The 17,121-nt window shown below is 42.0% G+C and overlaps 1 protein-coding gene across 1 annotated transcript in view; it reads left to right on the top strand.

Moving 5' to 3' along the window:
• PTPRR (protein tyrosine phosphatase, receptor type, R) overlaps positions 1 to 17,121 on the top strand; it is a 75,676-nt gene that overhangs the window by 11,561 nt on the left and 46,994 nt on the right. The window contains exons 3-4 of the mRNA XM_010151177.1: positions 13 to 123; positions 7,320 to 7,582. Coding sequence (XP_010149479.1) covers positions 13 to 123; positions 7,320 to 7,582 — 374 coding nt within the window. The remainder of the gene's footprint in view (positions 1 to 12; positions 124 to 7,319; positions 7,583 to 17,121) is intronic.

Here is a 17,121-nt window from a genome sequence, read left to right as displayed (position 1 = left end):
TGCTTCAAAAAGAAAAATGTTTTGCAAGGCCAGCATGAAGCAGACAAGATCTGGAGCAAAGAAGGATTTTACGCGGTCGTCATATTTCTCAGCATCTTTGTCATTTTAGTAACTTGTTTAATGGTAAGTTTCCTTTTTACCCTTTTTTTGCTGTTCTTTACTTCATGCTTTTCTCAGTCTGAAGGGTAGAGTCACACATTCTTTACATGAGAGGTGTCTTCCCAGAATTATTAAAAACTCATCTACAAGGTAAGAGCTGGTCAGTCTCATAATGCTGTGAAGCTGACGTTTGAAGAACCGCGTTTCATGATATATTTTGAGACCAGTTGAAGAATGTAACTAGAAGGAAGCTGAAGAAATAAATAATGGGCTCTTAAATCTACAGAGTAACTGTGTAGTGATGGTAGTGATGACTTCTTAAGCTTCTTACTAAGCTCCCAGGATCCCTGAAGTCACATTAGCTGCCTGTATTTCAGTTTTATTGGATAGTAAACCCAACACCACATTGATAGAATACTGTCAATGCACAGTTGTTAGTGTGTGTTGTTATTCATGTATCAAATATACAAATTTTAAGCTGAAATGACTAGTAAGTACATGAAGGAATGATCATATTTTTTAACAACTTTGCTGTTGACATAGTATGACTCAGTAGATAGGTTTCTGGGCATTGGACATAATGCCCATAATTGGGCATAATGCCCAAAATGTCCATTCTAATATGCTGAATATAAGATACGGAAGGGTCGCACAGAAGATAAACAGCACTACACCACCACTAACTTTTGTAGGGTAATTTTTTGCATTTTTTTTCTAATGTTGTATCTGACGTGTTTTCCTTCTCTGAATTGTACAGTTCTTCTGCAGTGCATAAATATATGGGCTTACTACATTCTATGACAATTCTCAGCATTTATGCACACATAGTATCTTGGAGTCTTTTGAGATATTCTGCTTTCAATCATATTTCATTTTCTTTAACCTAGATGGATTTCCCACTTACAACCTTAAGATGGAAAGAATGTTTAAACTGAAGATATTAGTAAATTATCACATTTATAACAAAATCTTGCTTAAACTTCTAAACTCTCCCTCAGATTTGAAAAACACTTACTTTCTCACAAAAAAATGTTGCTTTATATAGTTTCTACTTCCTAGTCATCTCCATTTCTCTATGCAATCTCACCCAAAAATAGGAGGATAATTCTAGAAGTACTAGCTTTTACTCATAATTTTTACTTTGGAGAAGCAGATATTACTGACTGTTTAACTGGAAGGGTACAGAAGATGCTGTCTCTCCTTGCCCGGGTACTACACAATATTTTCATTAATTATTTGGAATGCGTAGACCGTAGTGGGAATTGTAAGCATTGTGGAGGACAGTGCCAGAACTTGAAATATTCTTAAGGTGCTGGAGAAAAAATAGGAAGTAACAGGAAAACTGCTTGACAGGGACAAAAGTTTCAGCAATACCACAGAGCACTCACTGAAGTAAAAGAGTAGCATCACCTGGTTGCAAAAATTACATTTTTTGCCCTGGGATGTATAAATAAATCATAGAATCACAGAATGGTTTGGGTTGGAAGGGACCTTAAAGATCATCTAGTTCCAACCCCGTGCCGTGGGCAGGGACACCTTCCACTAGACCAGGTTGCTCAAAGCCACATCCAGCCTGGCCTTGAAGACAGCCAGGGATGGGGCATCCACAGCTTCTCTGGGCAACCTGTTCCAGTGCCTCACCACCCTCTCCATGAAGAACTCCTTCCTGATATCCAATCTAAACCTCCCCACCTTCAATTTAAATCCTTTACCCCTTGTCCTGTCACTACAGGCCCTTGTAAAAAGTCCCCCTGGATATCAATGAGGACATGATGTCCAAGATCTGCGTTCGGCTTGGCTCTGGTTATAATTTGGTTATAGCAGCATGTCTTTCTCATACTCTGTGGTCTCACTTGTGAAAAATGTCAGGCAATTATAGTAGGGAGGAGATCCAAGAATGATCAGAGATACAGAAGTGATGAAATAATTTGGTTTATTTATGACAGAGAAAAGTAGAGCAAGGAGAAACATGATAGTTCTCAAACATGGAAAGATTTTGAAGGCTGTGGTAAGGAATAAGATAATACTTTCTCCACTGGCAACTGGTAAAGAAGCAAATTTTTGAAAGGGTTGTTTAGCTGACTCATTAGAAAGAACTTTGTTACTGCATGGGTCACAAGACCCTGTATGCATTGCTTGGGAAAGCTCGGGAGTTTTCACCCATTAAGGTTTTAGGCAAGCATCTGTCAGGAATAGTTTGGGTATAGGTGATCTGGAGTTATGGCAGAGGTAAATACCAGTAGGTTCCTTGAACTCCCTTCCAGATGGATTTACTGTGATGCTGTGGTCTTCTCTGCAGGTCTTCTCCTTTCTGTCCCCTCCCAGGTCCACCCTGTGTCTTTACGTGTGCTACTGTTCAGGCTGTGTAAACACACACTGTCTTGGATTTTGCCGGGACCTGCTGATGTATGGAGTATCTACAAGGCCAACAGACAGCTCACATTGTTTTTTATCCTACTTTATGTGTGTCAGAGTGGCAGATTTATGAAAAGTAGGAATTCAGTAGTTCAAATTCAGACATTGCAGTCTATCAGACTATTTAGCTTTAGCATAAAGCATTAGGGGTCATCCTAACTAGCTTTAGCTGTAGCAACCATGTGAGACCAACAAAAGGCAGCCTCTTTTTTAAAGATACAGAGTAGCCACCTGTTTGTCCACAGGTTATTTGTAGTGTAGAGCGTGCAAAAGCGGAAACTTTAGCCTGCATCTGTAGATGACTTGGAAGTGGCCTTTAAAGTGTAGAGTGGGAAGTACTTGAAGTGATGATTATGATGATCCCCAGTGCTCAGTGTAAGGCAGCTGAAGTGTTGGTGTTCTTGCTTTGTTCTGTGCAATTTCTGCTGAAGTTGTAAAACGTACGGCCTTGTCTCTTAACTGGATTTTACAAATCATGACGCTTCCCTGTGCAGAGAGTGCACTGTACTTTAACAGCTTTTAGGCTTCTTAATGCTTGGTTGGAATTTAACAAATATCTGGCCTCTATACATAAAAAACTACAGCTCAGAGTATCGCTGAACAATGTAATACAGCAGCACATGAGCTAAATTCGGACTTGTAAATTGTACCTCTGAGGCCGTTTCATGTATTTACTCAGCTAGTCCTCGTTGTCGTGGTACAGGAACCTCTTGCATCCCAGGGGTGATTCATCATATGTGGAGGTCAACACACAGCTCATTGCTGTCCTCGTCATGGACTGACCATGGGCTGACTTCCACTCCCACTGGGAACATCGAACTTCATTTATAAAGTTTTGCCAGGCAAAGTGCTAACTAAGAAAAAACATTTTTAGCACTTCTATGTATAAAACAGGTGTCTGTATTTTTTATTTTACATAGATAGACAAATAACTGAGCCATCAGCAAATTTACTAAATAACACAACATTTGACAGTAAGTTAAATAATTTGCTATCCTATTTCTTACTAGATTTGCCTGTTTTAATAACCCAGTATGTTTGCATATATTTTTTATTACTATGTGCGTTCAAGTATCTGTTGAATAGTGTGGAAGTATCACCTTCAGATTATGAAATATTTGTAGCTAGTTGTGATAAGAGGATTTTCTAAATGTTTTTCTTCTTCCCACTAAAAAAAAATTCAAAAAGTAGGCTTTTTTTACCATTTAAATTAATGAAAGATACCAACTTTGAGCAATGTGACCTGTTAAAGATGTCCCTGCTTGTGGCAGGGGGGTTGGACTTGGTGATCTTAAATGGTTCCTTCCAAGCCAAACTGTTCTATAAATATATGATTCCATGAACTTTGCCTTGTCAGCAGATTGTGAGGATATAAATTTTTACTACTGTCTCCAATGTTTTGTGAGTTATGAATAGTTATTTGATGTTTTGGGGAGGTAGTCACTTCAATGACAAATATTTTTTCAGCTTTATAATTGTATTTTATAACAACTTTAACAGGAAGAATATTGAATAAAAAAAAAAAATCATTCCAGCATCAAATTTTCACATGACATATCTATTGTTCCTAAAATTACAAGTTTCAGGATTTATAAAGTCATGCAGGTCTTCTGAAAGCACTTTGGTTATAGAATATATACGAGTAACTAACATCAGCCTATCAACTTCAGCTTTTGCCAGTTTAAAGATTTAAATTAACAGTATGCATTTTTATCATACAGAAAAGTGTTTAAGACAACCTGAAATTAAGGACTTAATCTATAAACTGGTCCTAGATTGTCTACATTCTTTATTCTGCTTCTGTAGAACTTTTTACAGTGTGTTCAGATCATGGTATCCAGATGCCTCCCAGTGATGCGTCAAACACCATGACTAACATCTGTCACATTTTTGTTCTTTCATCCCTTCCCCGGGGTTTGAGGGAAATTTTGTTAGCTGATTTTCTTCTCATGTATACACATGCACAATAGCTCTGCTCATGCGGAGATACACACACAGCCTCACACACATGTTGATAAGTATTCGTTAGAGAGAACGCTTTTAATTAGAGGGAACTGTCTTTATTTCCATGGTTTCTGGGAGATTTTACTATACAGTCCTGAGTGCCCTAAATATCTCTAGGCAGATGAGCTTGCAGATCACTGCTCCACATAGCCATTGCTAAGATCTTTGTTCTGGAGACATAGTTATTTCGTTGGGATTTCCTGTCAATCTCTGAAGATGAGTAAAAGCAGTTTCCACTGGTATTTTGAATGGGTAGGTAGGAGGTACGGGCCAAGCTAGGGTGTTAAACACCATCTTTCCTTTGCAGAAATCTGAGCAGAGATGTAAAGAGAAAGTGTCATGTTGTCATCACCCTGTCATTCTTCCATATAAGCTGAGTCAAAGAGGAAGTAGAAGAAAGAGTTATTTTCCTTTTGGACTGTGAGTTGGAAACCTAGACTGCATATATGAAAAAATTACAGGTGACCCACCTTGTGTGTCCTGGAAAATAGTACTTTGTGTGGTTCATTTGCACCATGCCTCTTGATCATCCTCACACCGAATCTTCTGGGGTGTCACTAAAGCATCAATTTTTTCCTAATTTAGGGGCTTCATGTCCGTTTCCATCCATACTGATGGATGTGTTTAAACTGATTTGGAATATAAATACAGCTAAGTTGTTCCCTTTGCAGGCCTGGTGATTGTGTTGATCACTGGCTTTTTGGCCGTTTCTGTTTGTTTGACTTTCGCGTGGAATTCATTAAAAACATGATGGCCCTGACCACTCTTTCTGAGGGAAGTGTTCTAGCTCTCAGATCAAATGTTGTTCTTTAACTTTGTATCAACTTCTGCTGGTGGCAGGCTATCTTTTTTCTTAGGGTCTAATAATAGAGTATTAAAAAGGATATGAAATAATACTCGTCCGGGTTTTTGGAAGTCAAATACGTAATTCCCTGAGTCTCCAAGGGACAATACTGTCAACATGTATCAGTGACAAGAAGGTACAGTTAACATTGTCATGATCCTGAATGTCTGAGCTGCATATCTGTGAGTTACCAGAAACAAATGAAACCAAAGAATTCACTGTAGGAAAAGAAGGTAAAAATATTTCAGACCTCTGTTTTATCTTTACTGATACTTGTGTCCTTGCTTCACAGCAGGGCTGGTTTTTTTTCTGAAGAAATAGTGGCAAAGAGCAGCTTATCTTATCCATGCAATTTAATTCTAAACTCTTCTGAATGAACAGATGGTTTACATAGCTAAGTCTTATTTAATGGGTGTATTGCTAATGACATTAGGTCAGTTCCCAGCTAAACCTCTAATGCTAATCCTTGAAAAAACAAACCCATCAGATATATCCAGTCTTCACTGGAAAGCTATGGAGCGATAGATCTTTATGCAGTGTAGGAGGGGCAACAGCTGCCAAAGAGCTTCTGACTTGCAGCGGGAAAATGCTTTGGTCTAGGCTTTGTCTTTATGGCTTTACAAACCAGGATTCAATTTGAATGCTTTATGGCAAGAGATAAAGCAGAACAGAAGGTATAAGGGTATCTGCAGACATCTTCAAGAAGCTGTGTAAGTGCCTTTCACGCACCTCCACACACAATACTTAGGATAGTAATTGTCATTAAGTTTCACAGTTTGTAAGGCACATTTTGAAAATGGCACAGCTACAGCTCTGAAATTGTTCTTTGCATTCCCCTCAAGAGAGCCAAGATGTGTCAAATAGGCGTAACACAGGTTCCTCTGGAGAGGCATTATCGAGCACGTGCTACCTGCCAGCCCTTCCCAAGCTGGTGTACAGCAATGTTAGTTCAGTGGAAGAGGATCAGTACAACTTCTGAGAAGCTTTTTGCTGCAGATATCTGACATCCAAGTTCATAAGCAATAGGTGGACAGAAAATCCTGCTATTACAATATGTTCAGACGTCAATGTCTTGGTAATTGTAAAACCACCCTTTTCTGAACAGATGCTTAAATAGCTTCAACTTTACTTCAGAACAGGTTATGTTTCTCTGAGGATACTGAAGGATATCCTCATCCTGAGGAGTATTTCAGAGCAGTAGCATCCTACCGTTACAAAAGTGGCATAGTAAAGTTACTCCATTCAACCATCAGCTCCATGCAAAAGAAGCAAGAGCTTTTAAGAATGTCTGCTCTGAAACAAATTGAGGCTGCTATAAATAGAGACATGTACCTGGATATATCATGAGCATTGTCTTCATTCAGGAAGAAGTTCTTCACGGAGAGGGTGGTGAGGCACTGGAACAGGTTGCCCAGAGAAGCTGTGGATGCCCCATCCCTGGAAGTGTTCAAGGCCAGACTGGATGAGGCTTTGAGCAACCTGGTCTAGTGGAAGGTGTCCCTGCCCATGGCAGGGGGGTTGGAACTAGATGATCTTTAAGGTCCCTTCCAACCCAAACCATTCTATGATCTATTTTATTTTGTGCCATTGTCTCTCTTGTGTTAAAATTCTTAGAGCTTTTATTGCAATTACTCTATCCATGTATCCTTCTTCACGGTGTCTTTTGTAACTATTTTCCATTCTATGTTATTTGCCCCTTTAATAATACGATTGCTGGTATTACAAGTAACTACTGGCTCACAATGACAACTGTTAAAATCCCTACCACCCACGCGTACACACTGGGGTTTATGTAATGGAAATATTTATCTTGTTGTGGGAAACGTTCTGCAACACAACTTGTGGCTTACCTTCTAGGAATCAAAGCCACGTATAGCAATCTTATCCAGCATTTGTGATACTTTCCTTGCCTTGTTTACCAGGGAATTGAGATTGGGCTTTCCTCTTATTTCTGTAGGTTCTGTACAGATTAAAGGAGAAGATCCAGTTGTCACTGAGACAAGAGAAAGAAAAGAAGCAGGAGATCCACCTCTCGCCCCTTCCACTGCAGACATCGCAGTCCGAGTATAAGACCACCAACAGCATGGTCCAGCCTGAACAGGCTCCAAAGGTGGTCAATGTTGTAGTGGACCCTCAAGGCCAATGTGTTCCTGAGCTCAAACCTCTCCCGTGTGCCAGTCCATCTCCTTTCAGAATGAAACCTGTGGGGCTCCAGGAAAGGTAGGACGATGCCTGGCACGTTCAGGATATTCTGTTTTGTTACACTCATGCTGCATGTTTTCATATGTGTCTCTTCTGCCAATGAATGGGAAACTTTGCCAAACGGACATCTGAGAAGTGGGATTTTGATGTGTTAGTATCTCTCATGGGTATTGTCTCCTTTCCTTTTCATATGAGAAAAGGTCCAGAAGTTTGGTCTGAGAATAACTGCAGTGCTGGAATTGTTTTTGATAATTTGTTTCTTTCCCTTTTCAACAATTACTCCAAACAAATAATTTTCGTTTTCCATTAATTTTTGCCTGTTCTGATACTGGAGATTGCGGCAGAGGGCACAAGAGCTGGTTATGTTTTGTTAGCAATGGACATTCTCATTGTCAGGGAGTTCCTAGCACATGGGTAACTTACAAATGAACTGTTTACACCAACTGAGTGCATTTACCAATCTCATACAATATTTCCATTATCACCTTTAGATAATTTTTCTTCTTAAATTCAGCTCTCCATGATAGTCAGGATACAGTCCAAGGTCTACAGGTTTACAAAAAAGAGAAGGAAGTGATTAGTGATCAAACTGACCCTTGCGTGCCACTCTCCAGAAATACTTGGGCACCAAACCTTGCCACTCATTCTACCTTTCAAAAACTAGGGCAGTGCTCTTTTTATAAAACTAGTTGTTCTTCCCACAGGAGAATGTACACTGACATCTGTCTCTCCTCTGTTAGAAACCTATATAATTTCTTGTCTGATGGCTGCAGGCCGCTTTCATAAAGCATCAGTGCTTTGAATAACTAATGTAGTGTGCAGCCGTGCAACTGAATGCCTCTACCCCGGCACAGACGATAAATGAAAGAACAGACGCCACACAGATACGACGGGGAAATCAGAGTGAAAAGGAGACCAAGCAGAGCCTTGTCTGTGAGGACTCTCAGGGTCGAGCAGTAACCCTGATTCAACTTGAACCATGGGATTTCAATGACAGAGATATTATCAATGGCTTTATGAGCCACAGACAGAGCTGAAGGAGGTGGATTGATTCTTCTATGAGTAAAAGACGCTGAAAGGCAGAGCTGTCACAAAATATGTGGTGATATCACTGCAGCTAAAATATAAGGAATGAAAGAAGCAAGTAAATACATTTTGATAGTTTCTATCATTCCACAAGACCTTAAAATTAAAGCACATGAGAATGGAGATCACATAGCTAGTTTATAATACCTGGTACCTAACTTAGCACAGGAGATAGTTGAGAGGGAGTGGGGTATTTCTAGAGGTAGTTTGTACTGAATGACTGGGGAAGAATTTTTTCCATTGCTCAAACGAAGAAAATAAAAACTATCTGTCTAGGATCTTAACTTCCACCACCACAGATAGGAACTCAGCATTTTATACTCTTAAACCAAAGTTCATCCTTTGGAAGGACAAAGTTCTGAGTCATATGTGTTAAAATGGAGAGCTGAGATACAAAGTGGAAACTAAACCTGATGTTTGATCAAATAAACCAAGCATTTCTGCTTCTTACTAAAGGAAGAAGAAGCTGAAGGAACTGAGCACTTCAGTTTCTACTGTAAAAGAACACTAATAGGCTGTTGTGAAAAAGTGAAAGCAATTGTGATAACCTCCCATTCTGCAGTTATTTTGTCATGTTTAACACAGTTACACTTTATCAGCCCAAGTCCACTTCTAAGAAATGGTGTTTTTTCAAGCTCAGTGTTAGAAAGGTCTGAGGATGTGAAGGAGAGAACTTTACAGAAGAGGTTGTCTTCTCTTCCTCTGAAATAAGCAGTTATTATTATATATATTTCTTAGTTATTTATTATATTCCGTGCTATGAACAAATTTACACACATTTTGACACACAGAAGTATTGGAGGCAAAAAGTAATTTCCTTGGTCCATCCTCATTACATATGGAAGTGGTGAACCTTACAGCATAGGTCTGCACACTGCAAGCAGCACGCTGTGCACAAAACAGTCTGCTTGCAGCTCTTTTTCTGTCAGTATGGAGTGGGATCAAGCATGGAGTTCCCCTCTGCTCAATAGCCACATCTTGGGGGAACCCATTCAAGAATGATTGCAACTCTGATTTTGGTTTCTGCCAGGGGAAGAAGCTCTTGTCAGGCTAGTGTGGATATGGGTCTTCTTGACAAACTTAGCATTGAGATTCCCTTGATCAGATGACTTAGAATCATAGAATATTTTATGTTGGATAAGACCTTCAGGATCATCAAGGCCAACCGTTAACATAACACTGCTAATACCACCACTAAACCATGTCCTTCAGTACCTCACCCACATATCTCTTAAATATCTCTAGGGATGGTGACTCAATGACTTCCCTGGGCAGCCTGTTCCAATGCCTGACCACCCTTTCAGTAAAGAAATCTTTCTTAATATCCAGTCTAAACCTCCCCTGGCACAATTTGAGGCATTCTATTGCTTGTGGCTGGGGAGAACAGGCCAACCCCCACCTCTCTGCAGTCTACTTGCAGGTAGTTGCAGAGAGCAATAAGGTCTCCCCTGAGGCTCCTCTTCTCCAGGCTAAACCCCCCCAGTTCCCGCAGCTGCTCCTCACAGGACTTGTGCTCCAGACCCTCCACCAGCTCTGTTGCCCTTCTCTGGACATACTCCAGCACCTCAGTGTCTGTCTTGTAGTGAGGGGCCCAAAACTGAACACAGGGTGTGAGGTGCGGCCTCACCAGTGCCCAGTACAGGGGGACAATCACTGCCCTACTCCTGCTGGCCACACTGCTCCTGTTGCAGGCCAGAATGCCATTGGCCTTCTTGGCTACCTGGGCACACTGCTGGCTCATGTTCAGCTGGCTGTCGATCAACCCCCCCAGGTCCTTTTCCGCCAGCCAGCTTTCCAGCTGCTTGTCCCCAAGCCTGTGGCATTGCATGGGGTTGTTGTGACCCAAGTGTAGGATTTGGTACTCCTGCTGGCCACACTGCTCCTGTTGCAGGCCAGAATGCCATTGGCCTTCTTGGCTACCTGGGCACACTGCTGGCTCATGTTCAGCTGGCTGTCGATCAACCCCCCCAGGTCCTTTTCCGCCAGCCAGCTTTCCAGCTGCTTGTCCCCAAGCCTGTGGCATTGCATGGGGTTGTTGTGACCCAAGTGTAGGATTTGGTGCCTTGTTCTTGTTGAACCTCATACAATTGGCCTCAGCCCATTGATCCAGCCTGTCCAGATCCCTCTGCAGAGCCTTCCAGCTCTCAGGCAGATCCACACTCCCACCCAACTTTGTGTTGCTGCAAACTTACTGAGGGTGCACTCCATCCCCTCGTCCAAGTCATTGATACAGATGTTGAACAGAACTGGCCCCAGTGCTGAGCCCTGGGGAACACCCCTTGTGGGCAGCTTGACAGTGGTTTCTGAGCCGTGTTTTCTAACTATCCAAGCTCCCTGGTTTGATTCCTTAAATGTGATCTGTAGCTGTGAAATGCCTGACATGGTCTAGACCAAACTGTATCTCTTCAAAAAGAAAAACCAACAGACCATGGGCCAAACCAGGGAGCGAGTCGCCGCTGTGCTTAGCCATCTAGACGGGAAGGGTCCGGAAGGGTGGGGCAGAAAAGATGGATGATGCCTGCCTCTCAGGCTCTCCCTGCTCTGCACACTCGGCGCTGCCTTGAGTAGCGTATCTAAACGCAAAAATAAGGTGGAACTGAGTTTTTCAAAGCGTCGGTCCCTCTGACCCGCTCCGCTTTCGATGGGAGCAGCACGGCGCCCCGCCGAACGCGGGGGAGGGCGACACCTCGAGCCGGCGGGCGGCACTGCCCCCCGCTGTGCTGTGCTTCCGCCGCAGCTCCCGGCGTGGCCGCGTCCCCGGGGCGGTAACGGGCCCGTTACTGGAGGGGAACTGGAGGCGAGTCATTTCCCTGGGTGCGTGCCCATGTGCAGCGTGCGGCTTGGGGAAGGGGGGAGTGGTGGTGGCCAGGAATGGAGGGTGGACAGGGGTGGGAAGGTAAGAGGCTGTTAGACCGCTGACCCCCTTCTGTTAAAATTAATGGGGCAGGCAAGGGAAAGAAGTCCTCAGAGCCTCCTGGCATCCTCTGGATCCATCAGGGCAGCATGCGTCAAAGTCGCTGTCTTCTGGAGTTTTCACAGCAAAGCCCTTCTCCGTCGCAGCCTGACCAAAGGAGTGGGAGAGCTGGTGTTCCCCTGGGGCGGCTTCAGTGGTGAACTGTCCCAGTATCACAGCGCCGGCACCTGAATTTAGGATGTAAATGAACTTTTTCTCTTCCGTGAGAATATCCATGCACTTTGCATCAGTGGAGTTTTTTCTACTTAGGCTTTTATAGTTTTATACGAATAATATATACTTCTCCTTCAGCAGAGTGAGGCTTCCTTTTGTTCTGCTGGTAGGCCCAAAATTCATCTGGATATGAATGGTCCCAGCCAAAATGAGAATCTGGTGATTTAAAATATCACATTTTAAATTTCATTCTGTCAAGTCAAGCATTGAAAATTCTTAGTATGAACAGTGAACTGTTAAAGCATAAGCATGATGGGGATAATAAAGCACAGATTTCGCTTGGTTTACACCTGGACTTACTTTTCCTTCAGCCACTACTGCTGAAGTTGAGTTTTAGTTCCCATATTATTTGTGACTAGGGCAATTGTACTTCAACTAACTAGTGCACAATGTACTCTTGTTCAAATTAGTTACTATCTACCATGCAAAAGTACACAGAAGAGAAGAATATGTAGAAAATAGCTACTGCACTGTGTGTGTTAAAAAACACAAACAGTGCTTTGGAAGGTCTTCTCAAGCATTTGTATTCCATCCTAGCCACAAAGACCTAGAACTGTGGCTATCACATCTAAATAATCAGTGGGAAAAATCATAGCACTATGTTTTCTCAGTCTGTTACATATTAATTGGAGAATTGTTTTGTCCAAAAGGGAAAGCTGCTCATCTTCACATATCAGGATGCTAGGGGCATGCAGGTCTCTCATTCTGACCAAATAACATTTTACATGTGCTTTGTGATATCTTTTTTTCTCTGCAAGCAAATACAAGAGAGTGGAGAATATAACAGAAAAACCTGGCAGATAAGTGAAAAAAAAAATGTTTTTAAAATGTAAATGAAGGAATTCTGCAATGGTATGGAAGCACTGCTGGGACACAGGAAAACAGAAGATACCCTGTGAAAGGGAAGGCAGACAATGCCAGCGAGAACAAAACTGGAGGGGAGAGGGCCACTCTTTGACATCATTCAACATACACTGTGCAACCAAATCTGCAACATCTACAGAAAATCAGTAGGCATCAGAACAGAGAATAGTAGGGGGAAAATCACCCAAATCAATGTCAAGTGTAACTCCCTACAGACATAACAGATAGGACTGAATCTTGACTGTGAGAACCATGCGTGATGTTACTTTTCCCCGCAAAGCAGAGCAATGCTATAAAATCCCTATGCCACAGTTAATAGGCTGTAACCAGTGAGATTTCTCTTACTATCCTGAAGATGCCTGTAAATGACAGCAGAATTCTTTTCTCCAGTTCTAAGAAGTATTCAGTGGACATACAGTGGGCATAGCTCTCTGTGAGTATAATGAAATAAAAAGTAAAATACTGTGCATTATAAAGCTGCTAAATCCTCACTTCTGTCCACTTTCTTATAAGATGAGAAAAGAGATATTCTGATGGAAAAGAAAGGCAATGCATTTTCAAATCATTTTTTTAAAATGTATTCAGATAACCCATAGTAGACTGTGGAACTCACTGCCAAAAGATAAAATTTGATTCAGGAATGTATTAGCAAGAGGTACTCACACATATCGTCACACAGATAGTGGGAACAATTGCTGTTCTCTCTCTGCTTTTGGCATCCTTCCCCAGAAACATTTTCTATCTGACACCTTCACAGAGAAAATCGTGGACAGTTTGAGATTCAAGTCTGGAGGTGGAAGAAAATTCCTATGTTAATATTGATAACTATTCTCTTTTTTTAGTTATTCTGCATAGACACATAAATTAAACTATTGATCCAGCCGCCTATACAATTTCTGTGCCCTGACAATTGCCATCTGGATAAGAAATGCTGTGGATGACAAACACTAACTGAAATAACTATTTTCCCAGTGTTAGAAAAGTAGTATCCCTTAAAATGAACCATTATCTTAAAAATACTGTATACCAAATAAAACCTTGTAAGAAATGTTGGAATCAGGGTAAAAAACCTGATGTGATCTTTGCTTCATTAATGTGATGGCAATAATATAATGGCAGCTGCATCTCAGGATATTGTTGTTCAACCAAATCTCTGCTCTAATAGATGAGAAAAATTTCCAGCAGTTCTCTCTGGTTCTGTTCTGATTTTTAGATCACAGAGCACAATTGCTGCAAATACAATTATGGTGTTGCTGATCTGTTATCTTTATACAAAACTGTCCGTTGTGAGTAATCGTTTCAAGTAAAGCTCAGAGGGTAGCACCTTGCAGTTCAACTACTGTAAACATGCCAGGTTTTGTAGTTTATGACACAAGCATGGGAACTTAATATATTTACAGGAAGGGGCCTTGAATTTCCTGCCTAAAATATACTAGCTTTGCATAGATTTGGTGGATAAATTTATCCTATTGTGTGGAGCTGGATATGCTTTCTGCATTCTTAATTTAAATCCTAGGGATTGTTTTCAGGAAAATGTCAGTGTAATTGTTCAAAGCACAGCTATGTGCCAACACAAAAGTACTAGCTGGAGAACAGTTTTACGGTGATATCCTATCAGTAGGAATTTGCAAAGCACAAGGGACCAGTAAACTGAGTTTGAGGTTGGAGGCAGGAATTTTTGTCCTCTCGTCCGTCTCTGCCACTGACTCATTAGAGCACTTTGGACATGGCACATAAACGTCCTCCAGCCACACTCCTAACCACTGGATTGAGACTGGCTGGCTGGCATGTCCATCTGACGAGATGTACCTGAAGTACAGCAGAAGTCCTACTGTTTGTCCACATCATTTAAGAAGAGTGAGAGAATACAATTTAAAAAAGCCACTTTCTGGAGGACCTAAAAATGCATTTTCCTCATGTGACAGACCTCTTGGCTATACCCTCTCCTGGTCTGTAAAATGCACTAATAAATTCAATACACCCAGAAACACTTGTTGCACTGAGGCCAGCTAGCAGAGATTAGTTTGTGTCCACACTGCCAAGATCCCTTTACCTCCAAAAGAGCCCGGGATGGATGCAGACTGCCTACTGGGAATGGTTTGTGCATGTGCTGGTTCCCAAACTGTGCCAGTGAATTGCTTTGGAGCACTCTTAACTGGCAAAGGCAAAACCAAGCCAAGGCTGCAAGGCTTGAAACACTGCAATATCCATTACTGAGTTGCACTGCCTGGGATTTAATTTTTATTTCTTTTCCTAGATGTAGCTTGCACGTGAAGAAGCACACAGCAGGTGTAGCAGCTGACAGGAGGGGAGCAGTCCTGATCTTGGGAGGCTGTGCCTTTTAGTAATGCCCCTTTCAGTGCAGGGTCTCCATGCAGCCTGACATCGTGGCTTCCCTCCTCCTCAGGCCATCTCAGTTAGCTGGAAGGCCACACCGTGATTGCTGGCACCTGCACTCTGTGTGACAGTGTAAGGGCAAGGGCTAAAACCTGGGCTACTGAGGTGGAAGGAACTGCTCTAAGTAAGGGGGGACATGAAGTGGGATCCATCTCTGAGGGTCTCCAGCTGGGTGCCTGAGAGATCTGTTTTAGCACATGGATTAATGACTAGAGAGGGAATAATACTTTACCTCCAACTTGCACTTGTGTAATGTTCCTGTTCGTGCACAGTCACTCTGAAAACTTTCTTTGCAAGCGCAGGACCTCTGAGTTGAACGAAGTCTGTTCTGTCCAACCCATTACAGACGTCTTTGCTTATCTGCAGTGTAGGAAGAGGGCAGGAATGTGAATTGTCCCCTTTCTCTGGAGGGGAAGTGAACTCAGGCACCAGCCTAACAAAGACCCTTAAAACCGGTATTTTAACTGTTTCACTCCTGGCTGCTTAAGGACTTTTGGTTGTGGTTACAGCTCTTTGAAGCAAAACTCTGTGGGCGTTATAATCTGAATAAATAGAATCAAGTAACTATGCACCATCTCCCAAAGTTACATCCACAGTCTGTTTCCCTGTGTCTCTAGCACCTCTTGCAAGTTTACTTCAGATCAGCTTGGGTAGACGCTATGTTTCCGCATCTCTGCTTTAAATTGTCCCACAGCCCTTTTTTTTTTCCTCTTGAAGAGAACTAAAAGCTCTTCAAAGCACGTGACATTCATTTCTGGGAGTGGATATCTGAGGCAAATTAGCCCACCCTTGTTTGGAGAAATTCTTCTGGTGCAGCTTCGTAGTCCCTCAGATGCCGGGGAGCACTCAGTTTATCACGCAGCCCATGTCTACCCTTGGTTTTGCCTTTACCATCTTGTGAGGTTTAGTCAGGAATTTTGTAATAATTTTATTGTATTCTTAGGTCTCTTATCTGGCATTTATTCTTGTTACTCCAGTTGCTACTGGTTTTAGCTTGTACACAGGAAACCGCAGGGCCAATCAGTGTCGTTCCCAAGGTGACAGGAAACCCTGTTTGGTCGGATGTTGATTGTGCTTGTCTTTACTGCTCCACCCATCGCATTTTCTTCCTTTTTGGCTTAAGTTAAGACAAATTAATCAGTGGCCGCCATCTGGTAGACAGTTTTGGTGGTTTTGCAGTGATTCATCCAGCTGATCTTTTCAAAAGTAACGCAGGGCACAAGAAACTGAGGGGAAATATCCATGTTAATATTTAAATGATTCTCAGGCCTAGGATCAGACAAGCCATTGTTGCCCTGGGCACATGAGTAATTTGAGTTGTGTGAGTAATCCCCTTGTCTAGTCCAGCAGCGGGTTTGGGTTTTTAAGTGCCATTCTGTAAGTGTGTTAAACTCCGATGCAGCTTTCCAGTGACTGATTTTCTCAGCTCCTCTCTGCTTTGTTTCTGTGGTTGACCATCTCAGGCAGGGTTTCTGTGACTGCTTCACCAGCTGTCCTAATGGAGGGGCAGAGTGGGACATCTGTGAAAGTGAGGAGATGCACGTTAGCTGAACTCACGCAGCCTGTAGCAGGATGTGTCTATCTGTAACATTTACAACCAAATATATCACCTTTTGACATCAACAGGTTGGAAATGCGGTGCTAAGGGACAAAGAGAGGGAGAAGAGAACCAGTTTCATTATGAAATTGGGTTATAAGCAGGATGAGGTACATTGCATCTCGTGAGTCGTTGACTAGAACCTAGAGGTACTGATTTCAGCAAAATAAACAACTGATGTAGAAGGGAGCATCCCTATCAGATGTACGGAGTTTTGAAATTTATAAGAAAGGCTGATTTTTCAGGTTTGGAGGCTTTATAGAAGGCTTCTTGAATGCTTCTGTTAATGTCTGAAAAAGTCTAATGCCTCAAATTAAAACAGAAATATTCACCTCTCCTTTCTTCTTCTTACAGAAGAAAAATCTTCTGTAATAGATTTTTCACTGATCATGCTATTCCTTCTGGCCATCTGTTCCGCAGGGCAGC

The sequence above is a fragment of the Eurypyga helias genome, unplaced genomic scaffold (assembly GCF_000690775.1).
Source record: "Eurypyga helias isolate BGI_N326 unplaced genomic scaffold, ASM69077v1 scaffold31184, whole genome shotgun sequence".
Classification (NCBI taxonomy): domain Eukaryota; kingdom Metazoa; phylum Chordata; class Aves; order Eurypygiformes; family Eurypygidae; genus Eurypyga; species Eurypyga helias.
Note: the sequence above shows the minus strand (reverse complement) of the source record. Positions and strands in the feature narration are given on the sequence as shown.